This window comes from Oncorhynchus kisutch, linkage group LG15, assembly GCF_002021735.2.
Source record: "Oncorhynchus kisutch isolate 150728-3 linkage group LG15, Okis_V2, whole genome shotgun sequence".
NCBI classification, from domain to species: domain Eukaryota; kingdom Metazoa; phylum Chordata; class Actinopteri; order Salmoniformes; family Salmonidae; genus Oncorhynchus; species Oncorhynchus kisutch.
Genome location: NC_034188.2, coordinates 92,906,254 through 92,926,865, shown reverse-complemented (window position 1 = coordinate 92,926,865; position 20,612 = coordinate 92,906,254). Strand labels below are relative to the sequence as shown.

General features: G+C 44.5%; 1 protein-coding gene across 2 annotated transcripts in view; it reads left to right on the top strand.

Annotated features, from left to right (window-relative positions):
* The window catches only part of pgr (progesterone receptor), a 46,196-nt gene that overhangs the window by 13,803 nt on the left and 11,781 nt on the right, over positions 1–20,612 (top strand). For both annotated transcript variants that reach the window (XR_004203224.1, XM_031791306.1), the window contains exons 3-5: positions 3,981–4,097; positions 5,132–5,358; positions 5,583–5,703. Coding sequence is in view for 1 of the 2 variants with exons in the window: in XM_031791306.1 (XP_031647166.1) it covers positions 3,981–4,097; positions 5,132–5,358; positions 5,583–5,703 (465 nt within the window). In the remaining variant the exon portion in view is untranslated. The remainder of the gene's footprint in view (positions 1–3,980; positions 4,098–5,131; positions 5,359–5,582; positions 5,704–20,612) is intronic.

Genomic DNA, 20,612 nt, shown 5'->3' with positions numbered 1-20,612 from the left:
AGGCTACCCGAAATGTTTGACCCAAGTTAAACCATTTAAAGGCAATGCTACCAAATACTAATTGAGTGTATATCAACTTCTGACCCACTGGGAATAAATCATTCTCTCTACTATTATTCTGACATTTCACATTCTTAAAATAAAGTGGTGATCCTAACTGACCTTAAACAGCGATTTTTTTAAAACTAGGATTAAATGCCAGGAATAGTGAAAAACTGAGTTTAAAATGTATTTGGCTAAGGTGTATGTAAACTTCTGACTTCAACTGTATGGAGCTCTGTCCTTCAGCTGTTCTTGTCTAATGATGTTCTGTATTATGTCATTCTGTATTATGTCATTCTGTATTATGTCATTCTGTATTATGTCATTCTGTATTATGTCATTCTGTATTATGTCATTCTGTATTATGTCATTCTGTATTATGTCATGCTGTATTATGTCATTCTGTATTATGTCATTCTGTATTATGTCATGCTGTATTATGTCATTCTGTATTATGTCATTCTGTATTATGTCATTCTGTATTATGTCATTCTGTATTATGTCATGCTGTATTATGTCATGCTGTATTATGTCATTCTGTATTATGTCATGCTGTATTATGTCATTCTGTATTATGTGTCATGTTCTGTGTGGAACCCCAGGAAGAGTAGCTGCTGCTTTTGCAACAGCTAACAGCGATGCTAATAAAATACCCCCCCCCAAAATATCACTCTCAGTCTGACCATGGTCATGTCACTCAGTCTCACCATGGAAATGTCACTCTTAGTCAAACCTCGGTCATGTCACTAACAGTCTGACCATGGTCATGTCTCTCAGTCTGACCATGGTCATGTCACTCTCAGTCTGACCATGGTAATTTCACTGAGCCTGACTATGGCCATTTCACTCAGCCGGACCATGGTCATTTCACGCAGTCTGACCATGGTCATGTCACTCTCAGTCTGACCATGGTCATGTCCCTCAGTCAGACCAGGTTATGTTATTCAGTCTAAACCATGGTCATGTCCCTCAGTCTGACCATGGTCATGTCCCTCAGTCAGACCAGGTCATGTTATTCAGTCTAAACCATGGTCATGTCACTCTCAGTCTTACCATTTTCATGTCACTCTGTCTGAACAAGGTCATATAACTCTGTCTGACCATGGTCGTTTCAATCAGTCTAACTATGGTCATGTCTCTCAGTCTGACCATGGTCGTTTCAATCAGTCTAACTATGGTCATGTCACTCAGTCTGACCATGGTCATGTCACTCTCAGTCTGAACAACATAAACATATTTCTCAATCTGATCATGGCCACTTCACTCAGCTTGACTATAGGCATGTCTATAAATATGATCATGGTCATGTCACTCTCAGTCTGGCCATGGTCATGTCTCTCTGTCTGATTATGGTTTTGTCATTCAGTCTGACCATGTTCATATCACTCAATCTGACAATGGTCATGTTCCTCAGTCTAACCATGGTCATGTCTATAAATCTGACCATGGTCATGGATCTCTCACTCTGACCCTGGTCATAGATATCTCAGAGAGTCACTCTGTCTTAATGAGGTCATGTCACTGTCTGAACAAGGTCAAGTTTCTCAGTCTGACCATGGTCATGTATCTCAGTCTGACCATGGTCATGGATCTCTCACTCTGACCCTGGTCATAGATATCTCACTCTGACCCTGGTCATGGATCTCTCACTCTGACCATGGTTATGGATCTCTCACTCTGACCATGGTCATGGATCTCTCACTCTGACCCTGGTCATGGATCTCTCACTCTGACCCTGGTCATGATCTCTCTCTCTCTGCCAATGGTCATGTCACTCATTCTTACCATGGTAATGTCACTCTGTCTGAAAATGGTTATGTCACTCAGTCTTACCATGGTAATGTCACTCAGTCTGAAAATGGTTATGTCACTCAGTCTTACCATGGTAATGTCACTCTGTCTGAAAATGGTTATGTCACTCAGTCTTACCATGGTAATGTCACTCTGTCTGAAAATGGTTATGTCACTCAGTCTTACCATGGTAATGTCACTCTGTCTGAAAATGGTTATGTCACTCAGTCTTACCATGGTTATGTCACTCAGTTTGATCATGGTAATAGAACTCTCTGCCCATGGTCATGTCACTAAATCTGACGATAGTCATTTCACTCGATCTGACCCTGGTCATTTTCATTCAGTCTGACCATGGTCATGTCTCTCTGCTCTTTTTTTGTGTTCTTTTTCGATCTCTCACAGACACTCAGTTGCTCTCTCTCCATCTCTTTCAGACACTAAATTGCTCTCTCTGCCTTTCACTCCCTCCATTTCTCGTTCTTTATCTCTCTCTCTGCCTTTCACTCCTCCCATTTCTCATTCTTTATCTCCCTCCCTGCCTTTCACCCCCCTCTCTCTCGCTCTCAAAAACTCTTCTCAATTTTTCGGAGTACAATACCCATCTCCAATAGACACTATTTCAGAGAGCCGAGTAGAACCCATCTCCATTAAACACTATTACAGAGAGCCGAGTAGAACCCATCTTCATTAGACAATAATACACAGAGCCTTAGAGAACCCATCTCCATTAGACAGTATTACTGAGAGCATTAGAGAACCCATCTCCATTAGACAATAATACTGAGAGCCGAGTAGAACCCATCTCCATTAGACAATATTACTGAGAGCCTTAGAGAACCCATCTCCATTAGACAATAATACACAGAGCCTTAGAGAACCCATCTCCATTAGACAATATTACTGAGAGCCTTAGAGAACCCATCTCCATTAGACAATATTACTGAGAGCCTTAGAGAACCCATCTCCATTAGACAATAATACACAGAGCCTTAGAGAACCCATCTCCATTAGACAATATTACTGAGAGCCTTAGAGAACCCATCTCCATTAGACAATATTACTGAGAGCATTAGAGAACCCATCTCCATTAGACAATAATACACAGAGCCTAGTAGAACCCATCTCCATTAGACAATATTACTGAGAGCCTTAGAGAACCCATCTCCATTAGACAATAATACACAGAGCCTTAGAGAACCCATCTCCATTAGACAATAATACTGAGAGCCGAGTAGAACCCATCTTCATTAGACAATATTACTGAGAGCCTTAGAGAACCCATCTCCATTAGACAATAATACTGAGAGCCGAGTAGAACCCATCTTCATTAGACAATATTACTGAGAGCCTTAGAGAACCCATCTCCATCTCAATCATCTCCATTAGACAATAATACACAGAGCCTTAGAGAACCCATCTCCATTAGACAATATTACTGAGAGCCTTAGAGAACCCATCTCCATTAGACAATATTACTGAGAGCCTTAGAGAACCCATCTCCATTAGACAATATTACTGAGAGCCTTAGAGAACCCATCTCCATTAGACAATAATACACAGAGCCTTAGAGAACCCATCTCCATTAGACAATATTACTGAGAGCATTAGAGAACCCATCTCCATTAGACAATAATACACAGAGCCTAGTAGAACCCATCTCCATTAGACAATATTACTGAGAGCCTTAGAGAACCCATCTCCATTAGACAATATTACTGAGAGCCTTAGAGAACCCATCTCCATTAGACAGTATTACTGAGAGCCTTAGAGAACCCATCTCCGTTAGACAGTATTACTGAGAGCCTTAGAGAACCCATCTCCATTAGACAATATTACTGAGAGCCTTAGAGAACCCATCTCCATTAGACAATATTACTGAGAGCCTTAGAGAACCCATCTCCATTAGACAATATTACTGAGAGCCTTAGAGAACCCATCTCCATTAGACAGTATTACTGAGAGCCTTAGAGAACTCATCTCCGTAAGACAGTATTACTGAGAGCCTTAGAGAACCCATCTCCGTAAGACAGTATTACTGAGAGCCTTAGAGAACCCACCTCTCTCTGAGATGATTGCCTTTGAAAAGTAATTCTAAAAACACACTTTAAACCACATTAGCTGTATTCTGTTCTTCTTTTCAACAGGACATCATAACTATCTCTGTGCCGGTCGAAATGACTGCATCGTGGATAAGATACGGAGAAAGAATTGCCCTGCGTGTCGCCTGAGGAAGTGCTACCAAGCTGGGATGATGCTCGGAGGTACCTTTGTGGTCATGTCTCTCTGTCTTCCTCTTCTACTAAATGAATGCCCTCCTCACCAATTATCTAGAGAACATCACATTAAAGGGGTTACAAATGAACACTCTCTCATCTCAAGCAGGAGTCACACACTTTGAAATCATAATTTCCAGTCAAGGAGAATGTTGAAATGGCCTTTCAGATAACACACAGAGACCAAACAAAATCATCACACCCTGTCATTACTATCTGAAATGTTCTTTCCCTTAGGATATTACCTTTTGGATGTTTAATGAACTACAGATGTAGGATCTTAATTTGATCACCCTGTTGCAGGAGACCTTTCCCACAATGCACGACATTTTAAACATGTAGTGTATTTGTAGTTTAGAAAGGCTTCTGATTGTAATTTCCACTTTGAAATGTTCAGGCTTGATTTTCCCTAACGGAAAATGTATTAACTCCTACAAAAATATAAATAAATTATAAACTACATAATAATTCACATTTCCTGTTGCTGCAGGATTATCTTCCTGCTGTAGCAAATTTGGCTCAAATTAAGATCCTACATCTGTATGGTAAAAAGAGTTTATTCAAAAACGAAAGTGCTCTTGTAATAGCCTCTGTCTAACCTTTTATTTGAAACATTTCATGGGTCATTGAGGAGGAGGTGTTATATTACAGGTTGTTAATCAGTCAACTGTTCAAGGCCGTACCAGTCATCCAAATTACAACTTACAGAAAAATAAATGCATTACAGTAATTATTTAGTAGCATTTTTTTTTTATCCAGACAAACTAAACCCGAAACCAATATTCTTAAAAAAAATTATTATATCTTTTAACTTTGGCCTCAGACAGAATATGTCAGCCGACACATCACATCTTAATGAGGCATGCTTAAGCATGCTTCTTAATGAAGCATTTCATAGATGTTGAACCCCGTCTTCATTTCATTCAGCCCCGTGCCAATGTCTACATACAGTATGTGAATAACAAGTGTTCCTTGTACTCTTCACATGTTTTAACTGACCCTTGTGTTAATTATTGTCCCAGGGCGGAAGCTGAAGCGTTTTGGGGCTCTGAAGGCAGGTCCAGCCTTGATGTTCCAGGGGGCCTTATCAGCCCTGGGAGATGGTCTGGCCCCAGCCTTGATGTTCCAGGGGCCCTTGTCAGCCCTGGGGGATGGTCAGACCCTGGCCTCACTACCCTGCATGCCTGGCCTCAACGAGCTGCAGCTCTCCCCTCAGATCATCAGCATTCTGGAGAGCATTGAGCCTGAGGTGGGGTCGGAGATTCTGATTTAGGGGGGGAAACCTAACCTCCACCTAAATCTAATTGTAACTTAGTCATGCATTGATGTCAATAAGAGACTAAGGGAAAATATGACTGAAGGACAAGTTAGGTTTCATATTCATCATAGGCACCTTTTGCTTTGTATTGTCCTGCTCCTGACAATGGATTGACATTCAGGGATCAATCATGTACTCCTCTGTCCGTCTACCAGGTGGTGTACTCTGGCTATGACAACTCCCAGCCTGACATGCCACACCTCCTCCTCAACAGTCTCAACAGACTGTGCGATAGACAGCTGTTGTGGATCGTCCGGTGGTCCAAGTCCCTGCCAGGTAATAAAACAGTGTAATGATGTGTGTGGTTTATCAATGTCCTAGAATGTCCTGAGAGACAGACTGTGATTCATCTGGTGATCAAGTAATATCTTGACATCTGCACACGTTTAACCCATTCACACTTCATTAAACTGATGTCAAATGGAAGGTTTTCCCCCATGTGGATCCAAGTTAGGATTAGGATCCAAGTTAGGAAGTTAAGCTATGTTTGCTTCCCAAATAACACACTATGCCCTATATAGTGCACTACTATAGACCAGAGCCCTATGGCACACTATGCCCTATATAGTGCACTACTTTTGACCAGAGCCCTATGGCACCCTATTCTCTATATAGTGCACTACTTTTGACCAGAGCCCTATGGGCTAGGCCTCCTCAGGGCCAACACACTCACCAGGGTCTCCATGGTCACCACACCCTAACCATGGCCACCAACAGTCACCAGCGTTCTGCAGCGAAGGTCTCACTCCCTAACGCTGGCAGGCAGAGATACAGCCAGGGAGACCATGTAGAAAGAACGACCAATCCTTTCTTCTCTTTTCACACCCTTTATAATTAAACACCCTTTATAATTACTGGTAACCTCCTAAACACCCTTTATCACTACTGGTGTCCTCCTAAACACCCTTTATCACTACTGGTGTCCTCCTAAACACCCTTTATCACTACTGGTGTCCTCCTAAACACCCTTTATCACTAAACCTCCTTCATCACTACCGGTAACGTCCTAAACACCCTTTATCACTACTGGTAACCTCCTAAACACCCTTTATCACTACTGGTGTCCTCCTAAACACCCTTTATAACTAAACCTCCTTCATCACTACCGGTAACCTCCTAAACACCCTTTATCACTACTGGTAACCTCCTAAACACCCTTTATAACTAAACCTCCTTCATCACTACCGGTAACCTCCTAAACACCCTTTATCACTACCGGTAACCTCCTAAACACCCTTTATCACTACTGGTGTCCTCCTAAACACCCTTTATAACTAAACCTCCTTCATCACTACCGGTAACGTCCTAAACACCCTTTATCACTACTGGTAACCTCCTAAACACCCTTTATCACTACTGGTAATCTCCTAAACACCCTTTATCACTACTGGTAACCTCCTAAACACCCCTTTATCACTACTGGTAACCTCCTAAACACCCTTTATCACTACCGGTAACCTCCTAAACACCCTTTATCACTACTGGTAATCTCCTAAACACCCTTTATCACTACTGGTAATCTCTGAAACACCCTTTATCACTACCGGTAACCTCCTAAACACCCTTTATCACTACTGGTAACCTCCTAAACACCCTTTATAACTAAACCTCCTTCATCACTACCGGTAACCTCCTAAACACCCTTTATCACTACTGGTAACCTCCTAAACACCCTTTATCACTACTGGTAACCTCCTAAACACCCTTTATCACTACTGGTGTCCTCCTAAACACCCTTTATCACTACTGGTAACCTCCTAAACACCCTTCATCACTACTGGTAACCTCCTAAACACCCTTTATCACTACTGGTGTCCTCTTAAACACCCTTTATCACTACTGGTAACCTCCTAAACACCCTTTATAACTACTGGTAACCTCCTAAACACCCTTTATCACTACTGGTGTCCTCCTAAACACCCCTTTATCACTACTGGTAACCTCCTAAACACCCTTTATCACTACTGGTAACCTCCTAAACACCCTTTATCACTACCGGTAACCTCCTAAACACCCTTTATCACTACTGGTGTCCTCCTAAACACCCTTTATCACTACTGGTAACCTCCTAAACACCCTTTATCACTACCGGTAACCTCCTAAACACCCTTTATCACTACTGGTGTCCTCCTAAACACCATTTATCACTACTGGTAACCTCCTAAACACCCCTTTATCACTACCGGTAACCTCCTAAACACCCTTTATCGCTACTGTTAACCTCCTAAACACACTTTATCACTACTGGTAACCTCCTAAACACCCATGTCATATATAATCTATACTGTATGTCATGTCATATAGAATCCATACTGTATGTCATGTCATGTGGAATCCATACTGTATGTCATGTCATATAGAATCCATACTGTATGTCGTGTCATGTAGAATCCATACTGTATATTATGTCATATAGAATCCATACTGTATGTCATGTCATATAGAATCCATACTGTATGTCATGTCATATAGAATCCATACTGTATGTCGTGTCATATAGAATCCATACTGTATGTCATGTCATATAGAATCCATACTGTATGTCATATAGAATCCATACTGTATATCATGTCATATAGAATCCATACTGTATGTCATGTCATATAGAATCCATACTGTATGTCATGTCATGTAGAATCCATACTGTATGTCATGTTATGTAGAATCCATACTGTATGTCATTTTATATAGAATCCATAGTGTATGTCATGTCATATAGAATCCATACTGTATGTCATGTCATATAGAATCCATACTGTATGTCATGTCATATAGAATCCATACTGTATGTCATGTCATGTGGAATCCATACTGTATGTCATGTCATGTAGAATCCATACTGTATGTCATGTCATGTGGAATCCATACTGTATGTCGTGTCATGTAGGATCCATACTGTATGTCATGTCATTTAAGATAATATTTGTGGACAGAATACCTATGTAAGAAGAACACAAGTAATATGTCACAAACCTTGTTTGTATCCTGAAAGTACAAGGAGTGGCATGTTAGCACCAAACAGGTCTGGATTTCAGGCTACCTGCTTTCTATGAAATGATCAATATAAGTCGAAGATTGAAAACAAAGAAAGGGGAGGCTAGTTCCCATAAGGAGAGGTAATGATTTGGCAGGGAGGGAAGGCTAGTTCCCATAAGGAGAGGTAATGATTTGACAGGGAGGGAAGGCCAGTCTTATAAGGAGAGGTACTGATTTGACAGGGAGGGAAGGCTAGTTCCCATAAGGAGAGGTAATGATTTGACAGGGAGGGAAGGCTAGTTCCCATAAGGAGAGGTAATGATTTGACAGGGAGGGAAGGCCAGTCTTATAAGGAGAGGTACTGATTTGACAGGAAGGGGAGGCTAGTTCCCATAAGGAGAGGTAATGATTTGACAGGAAGGGAAGGCTAGTTCCCATAAGGAGAGGTAATGATTTGACAGGGAGGGAAGGCCAGTCTTATAAGGAGAGGTACTGATTTGACAGGAAGGGGAGGCTAGTTCCCATAAGGAGAGGTAATGATTTGACAGGAAGGGAAGGCTAGTTCCCATAAGGAGAGGTAATGATTTGACAGGGAGGGAAGGCCAGTCTTATAAGGAGAGGTACTGATTTGACAGGGAGGGAAGGCCAGTCTTATAAGGAGAGGTACTGATTTGACAGGAAGGGGAGGCTAGTTCCCATAAGGAGAGGTAATGATTTGACAGGAAGGGAAGGCTAGTTCCCATAAGGAGAGGTAATGATTTGACAGGGAGGGAAGGCCAGTCTTATAAGGAGAGGTACTGATTTGACAGGAAGGGGAGGCTAGTTCCCATAAGGAGAGGTCATGATTTGACAGGAAGGGAAGGCTAGTTCCCATAAGGAGAGGTCATGATTTGACAGGAAGGGAAGGCTAGTTCCATAAGGAGAGGTAATGATTTGACAGGGAGGGAAGGTTAGTTCCCATAAGGAGAGGTCATGATTTGACAGGAAGGGAAGGCTAGTTCCCATAAGGAGAGTTAATTTGACATTTGTTATTATGAAACATGAAACACACACCATTAAATACAAGCCAGTCAAAAGCTGCAAAGCAATTATGGTTGACCAGAGATATATCTACCACTATGGTTGACCAGAGATATATCTACCACTATGGTTGAACAGAGATATATCTACCACTATGGTTGACCAGAGATATATCTACCACTATGGTTGACCAGAGATATATCTACCACTATGATTGACCAGAGATATATCTACCACTATGGTTGACCAGAGATATATCTACCACTATGGTTGACCAGAGTAATATCTACCACTATGGTTGACCAGAGATATATCTACCACTATGGTTGACCAGAGATATATCTACCACTATGGTTGACCAGAGATATATCTACCACTATGGTTGACCAGAGATATATCTACCACTATGGTTGACCAGATATATATCTACCACTATGGTTGACCAGAGATATATCTACCACTATGGTTGACCAGAGATATATCTACCACTATGGTTGACCAGAGATATATCTACCACTATGATTGACCAGAGATATATCTGTAGTGATATATCTACCACTATGGTTGACCAGATATATATCTACCACTATGGTTGACCAGAGATATATCTACCACTATGGTTGACCAGAGATATATCTACCACTATGATTGACCAGAGATATATCTGTAGTGATATATTGACCACTATGGTTGACCAGTAGTGATATATTGACCACTATGGTTGACCAGAGATATATCTGTAGTGATATATTGACCACTATGGTTGACCAGTAGTGATATATTGACCACTATGGTTGACCAGTAGTGATATATATAACATTATGGTTGACCAGTAGTGATATATTGACCACTATGGTTGACCAGTAGTGATATATATAACATTATGGTTGACCAGTAGTGATATATTGACCACTATGGTTGACCAGTAGTGATATATCTACCATTATGTTGACCTGTAGTGATATATATAACATTATGGTTGACCTGTAGTGATATATATAACATTATGGTTGACCAGTAGTGATATATTGACCACTATGGTTGACCAGTAGTGATATATATAACATTATGGTTGACCAGTAGTGATATATCTACCATTATGTTGACCAGTAGTGGTATTTCTACCATTATGTTGACCAGTAGTGATATAGCTACCATTATGGTTGTCCGGAGATATAGCTACCATTATGTCTACCAGTAGTGATATATCTACCATTATGTCTACCAGTAGTGATATGTCTACAACGGTGTATGACTGTTACTAGGGTGACTAAGTCACTAGGTTACTACATTCACACTCTGATACACATCACTTGATGTACTTCAAATGGAGCAGAACAACTTGTTCTTGTTAATAACGTGATAAGATTATAATGTTGTTATTTACATAATAAACCATCTCAACTCAAATGACAGCAGATACGTATGAATAAAGGTAATGACCATTTAAACTCAAATGACAGTAGATATTGTAAGTATGAATAAAGGTAATGAACCATTTAAACTAAAATGACAGCAGATACGTATGAATAAAGGTAATGAACCATTTAAACTAAACTGACAGCAGATACGTATGAATAAAGGTAATGAACCATTTAATCTAAAATGACAGCAGATACGTATGAATAAAGGTAATGAACCATTTAAACTCAAATGACAGCAGATACGTATGAATAAAGGTAAAGAACCATTTAAACTCAAATGACAGCAGATACGTATGAATAAAGGTAATGAACCATTTAAACTAAAATGACAGCAGATACGTATGAATAAAGGTAATGAACCATTTAAACTAAAATGACAGCAGATACGTATGAATAAAGGTAATGAACCATTTAAACTAAAATGACAGCAGATACGTATGAATAAAGGTAATGAACCATTTAAACTAAAATGACAGCAGATGCGTATGAATAAAGGTAATTAACCATTTGAACTAAAATGACAGCAGATACGTATGAATAAAGGTAATGAACCATTTAAACTAAAATGACAGCAGATACGTATGAATAAAGGTAATGAACCATTTAATCTAAAATGACAGCAGATACGTATGAATAAAGGTAATGAACCATTTAATCTAAAATGACAGCAGATGCGTATGAATAAAGGTAATGAACCATTTAAACTCAAATGACAGCAGATACGTATGAATAAAGGTAATGGACCATTTAAACTGAAACGACAGCAGATACGTATGAATGACCGAAGATACTGTTTAAATACTGTATAGGCTCGTGCCCAGTGACACGTGCCTACCAGATGAGCTAAATGCCTTTTATGCTCACTTCGAGGCAAGCAACACTGAAGCATGCACGAGAGCACCAGCTGTTCTGGATGACTGTGTGATAAGGCTCTTGGTTGCCGATGTGAACAAAACCTTTAAACAGGTCAACATTCAAAAAGCAGCTGGGCCAGACGGATTACCAGGACGTGTACTCAAAGCATGCGCGGACCAACTGTCAAGTGTCTTGACATTTTCAACCTCTTCCTGACCGAGTCTGTAATACCTACATATCTACACCACCAGACCATCCCCAGTGGCCAAACACGACTCCAACACCATCGTTAAGTTTGCCGACAACACAACAGTGGTCACCGACAACGATGAGACGGCATATAGGGAGGAGGTCCGAGAACTGGCAGTGTGGTGCCAGGACAACAACCTCTCTCTCAGTATGAGCAAGACTAAGGAGCCGATCGTGGACTACAGGAAAAGGCGGGCCAAACAGGACGCCATTAACATCGAAGGGGCTGTAGTGGAGAGGGTCAAGAGTTTCAAATTCCTTTGGTGTCCACATGACCAACAAACTATCATGGTCCAAACATACCAAGAGAGTCGTGAAGAGGGCACGACAAAACCTGTTCCCCCTCAGGAGACTGAAAATGTTTGGCATAGGTCCCCAGATTCTCAAAAGGTTTTAGAGCTGCACCATCGAGAGCATCCTGACCGGTTGCATCACTGCCTGGTGTGGCTACTGCTCGGCATCTGATCATTTGGCGCTACAGAGGGTAGTGCGTACGGCCCAGTACATCCCAGTACATTGGGGCCAAGCTTCCTGCCATCCAGGACATATATACCAGGCGGTGTCAGAGGAAAGCCCTAAAATTGTCAGAGACTCCAGTCACCCAAGTTATAGACTGTTTTCTCTGCTACCACACACAAGTGGTGCCGAAGCATCAAGTCTAGGACCAAAAGGCTCCTCAACAGCTTCTACCCCTTTTGTACACTGCTGCTACTCGTTGTTTTTTAAATCTATGCATAGTCAGTTCACCCCGACCTATGTACAAATGACCTCAACTAGCCTCCACATTGACTCGGTACCCCCTGTATATAGCCTCCACACTGACTCTGTACCGGTACCCCCTGTATATAGCATCCACACTGACTCTGTACCGGTACCCCCTGTATATAGCCTCCACACTGACTCTGTACCGGTACCCCCTGTATATAGCCTCCACACTGACTCTGTACCGGTGCCCCCTGTATATAGCCTCCACACTGACTCTGTACCGGTACCCCCTGTATATAGCCTCCACATTGACTCTGTACCGGTACCCCCTCTATATAGCCTCCACACTGACTCTGTACCAGTACCCCCTGTATATAGCCTCCACATTGACTCTGTACCAGTACCCCCTGTATATAGCCTCCACATTGACTCTGTACCAGTACCCCCTGTATATAGCCTCCACATTGACTCTGTACCAGTACCCCCTGTATATAGCCTCCACACTGACTCTGTACCGGCACCCCCTGTATATAGCCTCCACATTGACTCTGTACTGGTACTCCCTGTATATAGGCTCCACATTGACTCTGTACCGGTACCCCCTGTATATAGCCTCCACATTGACTCTGTACCGATACCCCCTGTATATAGCCTCCACATTGACTCTGTACCGGTACCCCCTGTATATAGCCTCCACACTGACTCTGTACCGGTACCCCCTGTATATAGCCTCCACATTGACTCTGTACCGGTACCCCCTGTATATAGCCTCCACATTGACTCTGTACCGGTACCCCCTGTATATAGCCTCCACATTGACTCTGTACTGTAATACCCTGTATATAGCCTCCACAATGTCTCTGTACCGGTACACCCTGTATATAGCCTCCACATTGACTCTGTACCGGTACCCCCTGCATATAGCCTACACATTGACTCTGTACCGGTACCCCCTGTATATAGCCTCCACATTGACTCTGTACCGGTACCCCCCTGTATATAGCCTCCACATTGACTCTGTACCGGTACCCCCTGTATATAGCCTCCACATTGACTCTGTACCGGTACCCCCTGATATAGCCTCCACATTGACTCTGTACCAGTACACCCTGTATATAGCCTCCACATTGACTCTGTACCGGTACCCCCTGTATATAGGCCTCCACATTGACTCTGTACCGGTACCCCCTGTATATAGCCTCCACATTGACTCTGTACCGGTACCCCCTGTATATATCCTCCACATTGACTCTGTACCGGTAACCCCCTGTATATAGCCTCCACATTGACTCTGTACCGGTACCCCCCTGTATATAGTCCTCCACATTGACTCTGTACCGTAACACCCTGTATATAGTCTCCACATTGACTCTGTACGCGGTACCCCTGTATATAGTCTCCAGATTGACTCTGTACCGGTACCCCCTGTATATAGTCCTCCACATTGACTCTGTACCGGTACCCCCTGTATATAGCCCCACATTGACTCTGTACCGGTACCCCCTGTATATAGCCTCCCATTGACATCTGTAACCGGGTACCCCCTGTATATAGCCTCCACATTGACTCTGTACGGTACCCCCTGTATATAGCCTCCACATTGACTCTGTACTGTAACACCCTGTATATAGTCTCCACATGACTCTTGTACCGGTACCACCTGTATATAGCCTCCACATTGACTCTGTACCGGTACCCCCTGTATATAGCCTCCACATTGACTCTTTACCGGTACCCCCTGTATATAGCCTCCACATTGACTCTGTACCGGTACCCCCTGTATATAGCCTTCACATTGACTCTGTACCGTAATACCCTGTATATAGCCTCCACATTAACTCTGTACCGGTACCCCTGATATAGCCTCCACATTGACTCTGTACCGGTACCCCCTGTATATAGCCTCCACATTGACTCTGTACCGGTACCCCCTGTATATAGCCTCCACATTGACTCTGTACCGTATATACCCTGTATATAGCCTTCCCACATTACTCTGTACCGGTACCCCCTGATATAGCCTCCACATTGACTCTGTACCGGTACCCCCGGTATATAGCCTCCACATTGACTCTGTACCAGTAACCCCCTGTATATAGCCTCCACAATTGGACTCTGTACCGGTACCCCCTGTAGATAAGGCCTCACATTGACATCTGTACCGGTACCCCCTGTAATATAGTCTCCACATTGATTCTGTACCGGTACCCCCCTGTATATAGCCCACATTGATTCTGTACCGGTACACCCTGTATATAGCCTCGCACACTGACTCTGGTACCGTAACACCCTGTATATAGCCTCCATATTGAACTCTGTACCGTAACACCCTGTATATAGCCTCCATATTGACTCATGTTACCGGTACCCCCTGTATATAGTCTCCACATTGACTCTGTACCGGATACCCCCTGTATATAGCTCCACACTGACTCTGTACCGGTACCCGCATGTATATAGGCCTCCACATTGACTCTGTACCAGTACCCCCTGTAGATAGGGCCTCCACCTGACTCTACCGGTACACCTTATATCGCCTCCACATTGACTCTGTTACCGGTACCCCCTGTGATATAGCCTCCACATTGACTCTGTACCAGTACCCCCCTGTATATAGCCTCCACATTGACTCGTACCAGTACCCCCTGTATATAGCCTCCACATTGACTCTGTACCAGTACCCCCTGTATATAGCCTCCACATTGACTCTGTACCGTACCCCCTGTATATAGCCTCCACATTGACTCTGTACCAGTACCCCCTGTATATAGCCTCCACATTGAACTCCTGTACCAGTACCCCCCTGTATATAGCCTCCACAACTGACTCTGTACGGTACCCCCTGTATATAGCCTCCACATTGACTCTGTACCTGTACTCTACTCCTCCTGTATATAGCCTCCACATTGACTCTGTAACCGTACCCCTGCATATAGCCTCCACATTGACTTCTGTACGTACCCCTGACCAAAGCCCCCTGTATATAGCCTACACATTGACTCTGTAACCGGTACCCCACCACCCCCACCCCTTCATATAGCCTCACATTGACTCTGTACCGGTACCCCCTGTATATAGCCGCCACAATTGTCTCGGTACCGTACACCCTGTTATATAGCCTCCCACATTGACTCCTGTACCGTACCCCTGTATAAGAGCCTCCACAATTGACTCTGTAACCAGGTACAACCCTGTATATAGCCTCCACATTGACTCTGTACCGGTACCCCCTGTATATAGCCTCCACATTGACTCTGTACCGGTACCCCCTGTATATAGCCTCCACATTGACTCTGTACCGTACCCCCTGTATATAGCCTCCACATTGACTCTGTACCGGTACCCCCTGTATATAGCCTCCACATTGACTCTGTACCGTACCCCCTGTATATAGCCTCCACATTGACTCTGTACCGGTACCCCCTGTATATAGCCTCCACATTGACTCTGTACCGGTACCCCTGTATATAGCCTCCACATTGACTCTGTACCGGTACCCCCTGTATATAGCCTCCACATTGACTCTGTACCGGTACCCCCTGTATATAGCCTCCACATTGACTCTGTACCGGTACCCCCTGTATATAGCCTCCACATTGACTCTGTACCGGTACCCCCTGTATATAGCCTCCACATTGACTCTGTACCGGTACCCCCTGTATATAGCCTCCACATTGACTCTGTACCGGTACCCCCTGTATATAGCCTCCACATTGACTCTGTACCGGTACCCCCTGTATATAGCCTCCACATTGACTCTGTACCGGTACCCCCTGTATATAGCCTCCACATTGACTCTGTACCGGTACCCCCTGTATATAGCCTCCACATTGACTCTGTACCGTACCCCTGTATATAGCCTCCACATTGACTCTGTACCGGTACCCCCTGTATATAGCCTCCACATTGACTCTGTACCGGTACCCCCTGTATATAGCCTCCACATTGACTCTGTACCGGTACCCCCTGTATATAGCCTCCACATTGACTCTGTACCGGTACCCCCTGTATATAGCCTCCACATTGACTCTGTACCGGTACCCCCTGTATATAGCCTCCACATTGACTCTGTACCGGTACCCCCTGTATATAGCCTCCACATTGACTCTGTACCGGTACCCCCTGTATATAGCCTCCACATTGACTCTGTACCGGTACCCCCTGTATATAGCCTCCACATTGACTCTGTACCGGTACCCCTGTATATAGCCTCCACATTGACTCTGTAACCGGTACCCCCTGTATATAGCCTCACATTGACTTCTGTACGGGTATCCCCCTGTATATTAGCCTCTCACATTGACTCCTGTAACCCTGTAACAGACCCTGTATATAGCCTCACAACCACTGACTCTGTACCCAGGTAACCACTCACGCCCTGTATATCGCCTGCCACATTGACTCTGTAGTACCAGGTAACTCCCTGTATATAGTACCTCCACAATTGGACTCTGTAACCAGTACCCGGCCTGTATATAGCCTCCACCAAACTGACTCTGTACCGGTACCCCCTGTATATAGCCTCCACATTGACTCTGTACCCGTACCCCCTGTATATAGGCCTCCAACATTTGACTCTGTTACCAGTACCCCCTGTATATAGCCCTACCACATTGACTCTGTACCCAGTACCCCCTGGTATATAGCCTCCACACTGACTCTGTACCAGTACCCCCTGTATATAGCCTCCAACATTGACTCTGTACCAGTACCCCCTGTATAATAGTCCTCCGACATTTGGACTCCTGTCACCAGTACCCCCCTGTACTATATGCCTCCACATTGACTCTGTACCAGTACCCCCTGTATATAGCCCTCCACACTGACTCTGTACCAGTAGCCCCCTGTATAATAGCCCTCCACATTGACTCTGTACTGGGTTTACTCCTGTATATAGCCTCCACATTGACTCTGTACCGGTACCCCCTGTATATAGCCTCCACATTGACTCTGTACCGGTACCCCCTGTATATAGCCTCCACATTGACTCTGTACCGGTACCCCCTGTATATAGCCTCCACATTGACTCTGTACCGGTACCCCCTGTATATAGCCTCCACATTGACTCTGTACCGGTACCCCCTGTATATAGCCTCCACATTGACTCTGTACCGGTACCCCCTGTATATAGCCTCCACATTGACTCTGTACCGGTACCCCCTGTATATAGCCTCCACATTGACTCTGTACCGTACCCCTGTATATAGCCTCCACATTGACTCTGTACCGGTACCCCCTGTATATAGCCTCCACATTGACTCTGTACCGGTACCCCCTGTATATAGCCTCCACATTGACTCTGTACCGGTACCCCCTGTATATAGCCTCCACATTGACTCTGTACCGTACCCCCTGTATATAGCCTCCACATTGACTCTGTACCGTACCCCCTGTATATAGCCTCCACATTGACTCTGTACCGGTACCCCCTGTATATAGCCTCCACATTGACTCTGTACCGGTACCCCCTGTATATAGCCTCCACATTGACTCTGTACCGGTACCCCTGTATATAGCCTCCACATTGACTCTGTACCGGTACCCCCTGTATATAGCCTCCACATTGACTCTGTACCGGTACCCCCTGTATATAGCCTCCACATTGACTCTGTACCGGTACCCCCTGTATATAGCCTCCACATTGACTCTGTACCGGTACCCCCTGTATATAGCCTCCACATTGACTCTGTACCGGTACCCCTGTATATAGCCTCCACATTGACTCTGTACCGTACCCCCTGTATATAGCCTCCACATTGACTCTGTACCGGTACCCCCTGTATATAGCCTCCACATTGACTCTGTACCGGTACCCCTGTATATAGCCTCCACATTGACTCTGTACCGGTACCCCCTGTATATAGCCTCCACATTGACTCTGTACCGGTACCCCCTGTATATAGCCTCCACATTGACTCTGTACCGGTACCCCTGTATATAGCCTCCACATTGACTCTGTACCGGTACCCCTGTATATAGCCTCCACATTGACTCTGTACCGGTACCCCCTGTATATAGCCTCCACATTGACTCTGTACCGGTACCCCTGTATATAGCCTCCACATTGACTCTGTACCGGTACCCCTGTATATAGCCTCCACATTGACTCTGTACCGGTACCCCCTGTATATAGCCTCCACATTGACTCTGTACCGGTACCCCCTGTATATAGCCTCCACATTGACTCTGTACCGGTACCCCCTGTATATAGCCTCCACATTGACTCTGTACCGGTACCCCCTGTATATAGCCTCCACATTGACTCTGTACCGGTACCCCCTGTATATAGCCTCCACATTGACTCTGTACCGGTACCCCTGTATATAGCCTCCACATTGACTCTGTACCGGTACCCCCTGTATATAGCCTCCACATTGACTCTGTACCGGTACCCCCTGTATATAGCCTCCACATTGACTCTGTACCGGTACCCCTGTATATAGCCTCCACATTGACTCTGTACCGTACCCCCTGTATATAGCCTCCACATTGACTCTGTACCGTACCCCCTGTATATAGCCTCCACATTGACTCTGTACCGGTACCCCCTGTATATAGCCTCCACATTGACTCTGTACCGGTACCCCCTGTATATAGCCTCCACATTGACTCTGTACCGGTACCCCTGTATATAGCCTCCACATTGACTCTGTACCGTACCCCCTGTATATAGCCTCCACATTGACTCTGTACCGGTACCCCCTGTATATAGCCTCCACATTGACTCTGTACCGGTACCCCCTGTATATAGCCTCCACATTGACTCTGTACCGGTACCCCCTGTATATAGCCTCCACATTGACTCTGTACCGGTACCCCCTGTATATAGCCTCCACATTGACTCTGTACCGGTACCCCCTGTATATAGCCTCCACATTGACTCTGTACCGTAACCCTGTATATAGCCTCCACATTGACTCTGTACCGGTACCCCTGTATATAGCCTCCACATTGACTCTGTACCGGTACCCCTGTATATAGCCTCCACATTGACTCTGTACCGTACCCCCTGTATATAGCCTCCACATTGACTCTGTACCGGTACCCCCTGTATATAGCCTCCACATTGACTCTGTACCGTACCCCCTGTATATAGCCTCCACATTGACTCTGTACCGGTACCCCTGTATATAGCCTCCACATTGACTCTGTACCGTACCCCCTGTATATAGCCTCCACATTGACTCTGTACCGTACCCCCTGCATATAGCCTCCACATTGACTCTGTACCGGTACCCCCTGTATATAGCCTCCACATTGACTCTGTACCGGTACCCCCTGTATATAGCCTCCACATTGACTCTGTACCGGTACCCCCTGTATATAGCCTCCACATTGACTCTGTACCGGTACCCCTGTATATAGCCTCCACATTGACTCTGTACCGGTACCCCCTGTATATAGCCTCCACATTGACTCTGTACCGGTACCCCCTGTATATAGCCTCCACATTGACTCTGTACGGTACCCCCTGTATATAGCCTCCACATTGACTCTGTACCGGTACCCCCTGTATATAGCCTCCACATTGACTCTGTACCGGTACCCCCTGTATATAGCCTCCACATTGACTCTGTACCGGTACCACCTGTATATAGCCTCCACATTGACTCTGTACCGGTACCCCTGTATATAGCCTCCACATTGACTCTGTACCGGTACCCCCTGTATATAGCCTCCACATTGACTCTGTACCGGTACCCCCTGTATATAGCCTCCACATTGACTCTGTACCGGTACCCCCTGTATATAGCCTCCACATTGACTCTGTACCGGTACCCCCTGTATATAGCCTCCACATTGACTCTGTACCGGTACCCCTGTATATAGCCTCCACATTGACTCTGTACCGGTACCCCCTGTATATAGCCTCCACATTGACTCTGTACCGGTACCCCCTGTATATAGCCTCCACATTGACTCTGTACCGGTACCCCCTGTATATAGCCTCCACAT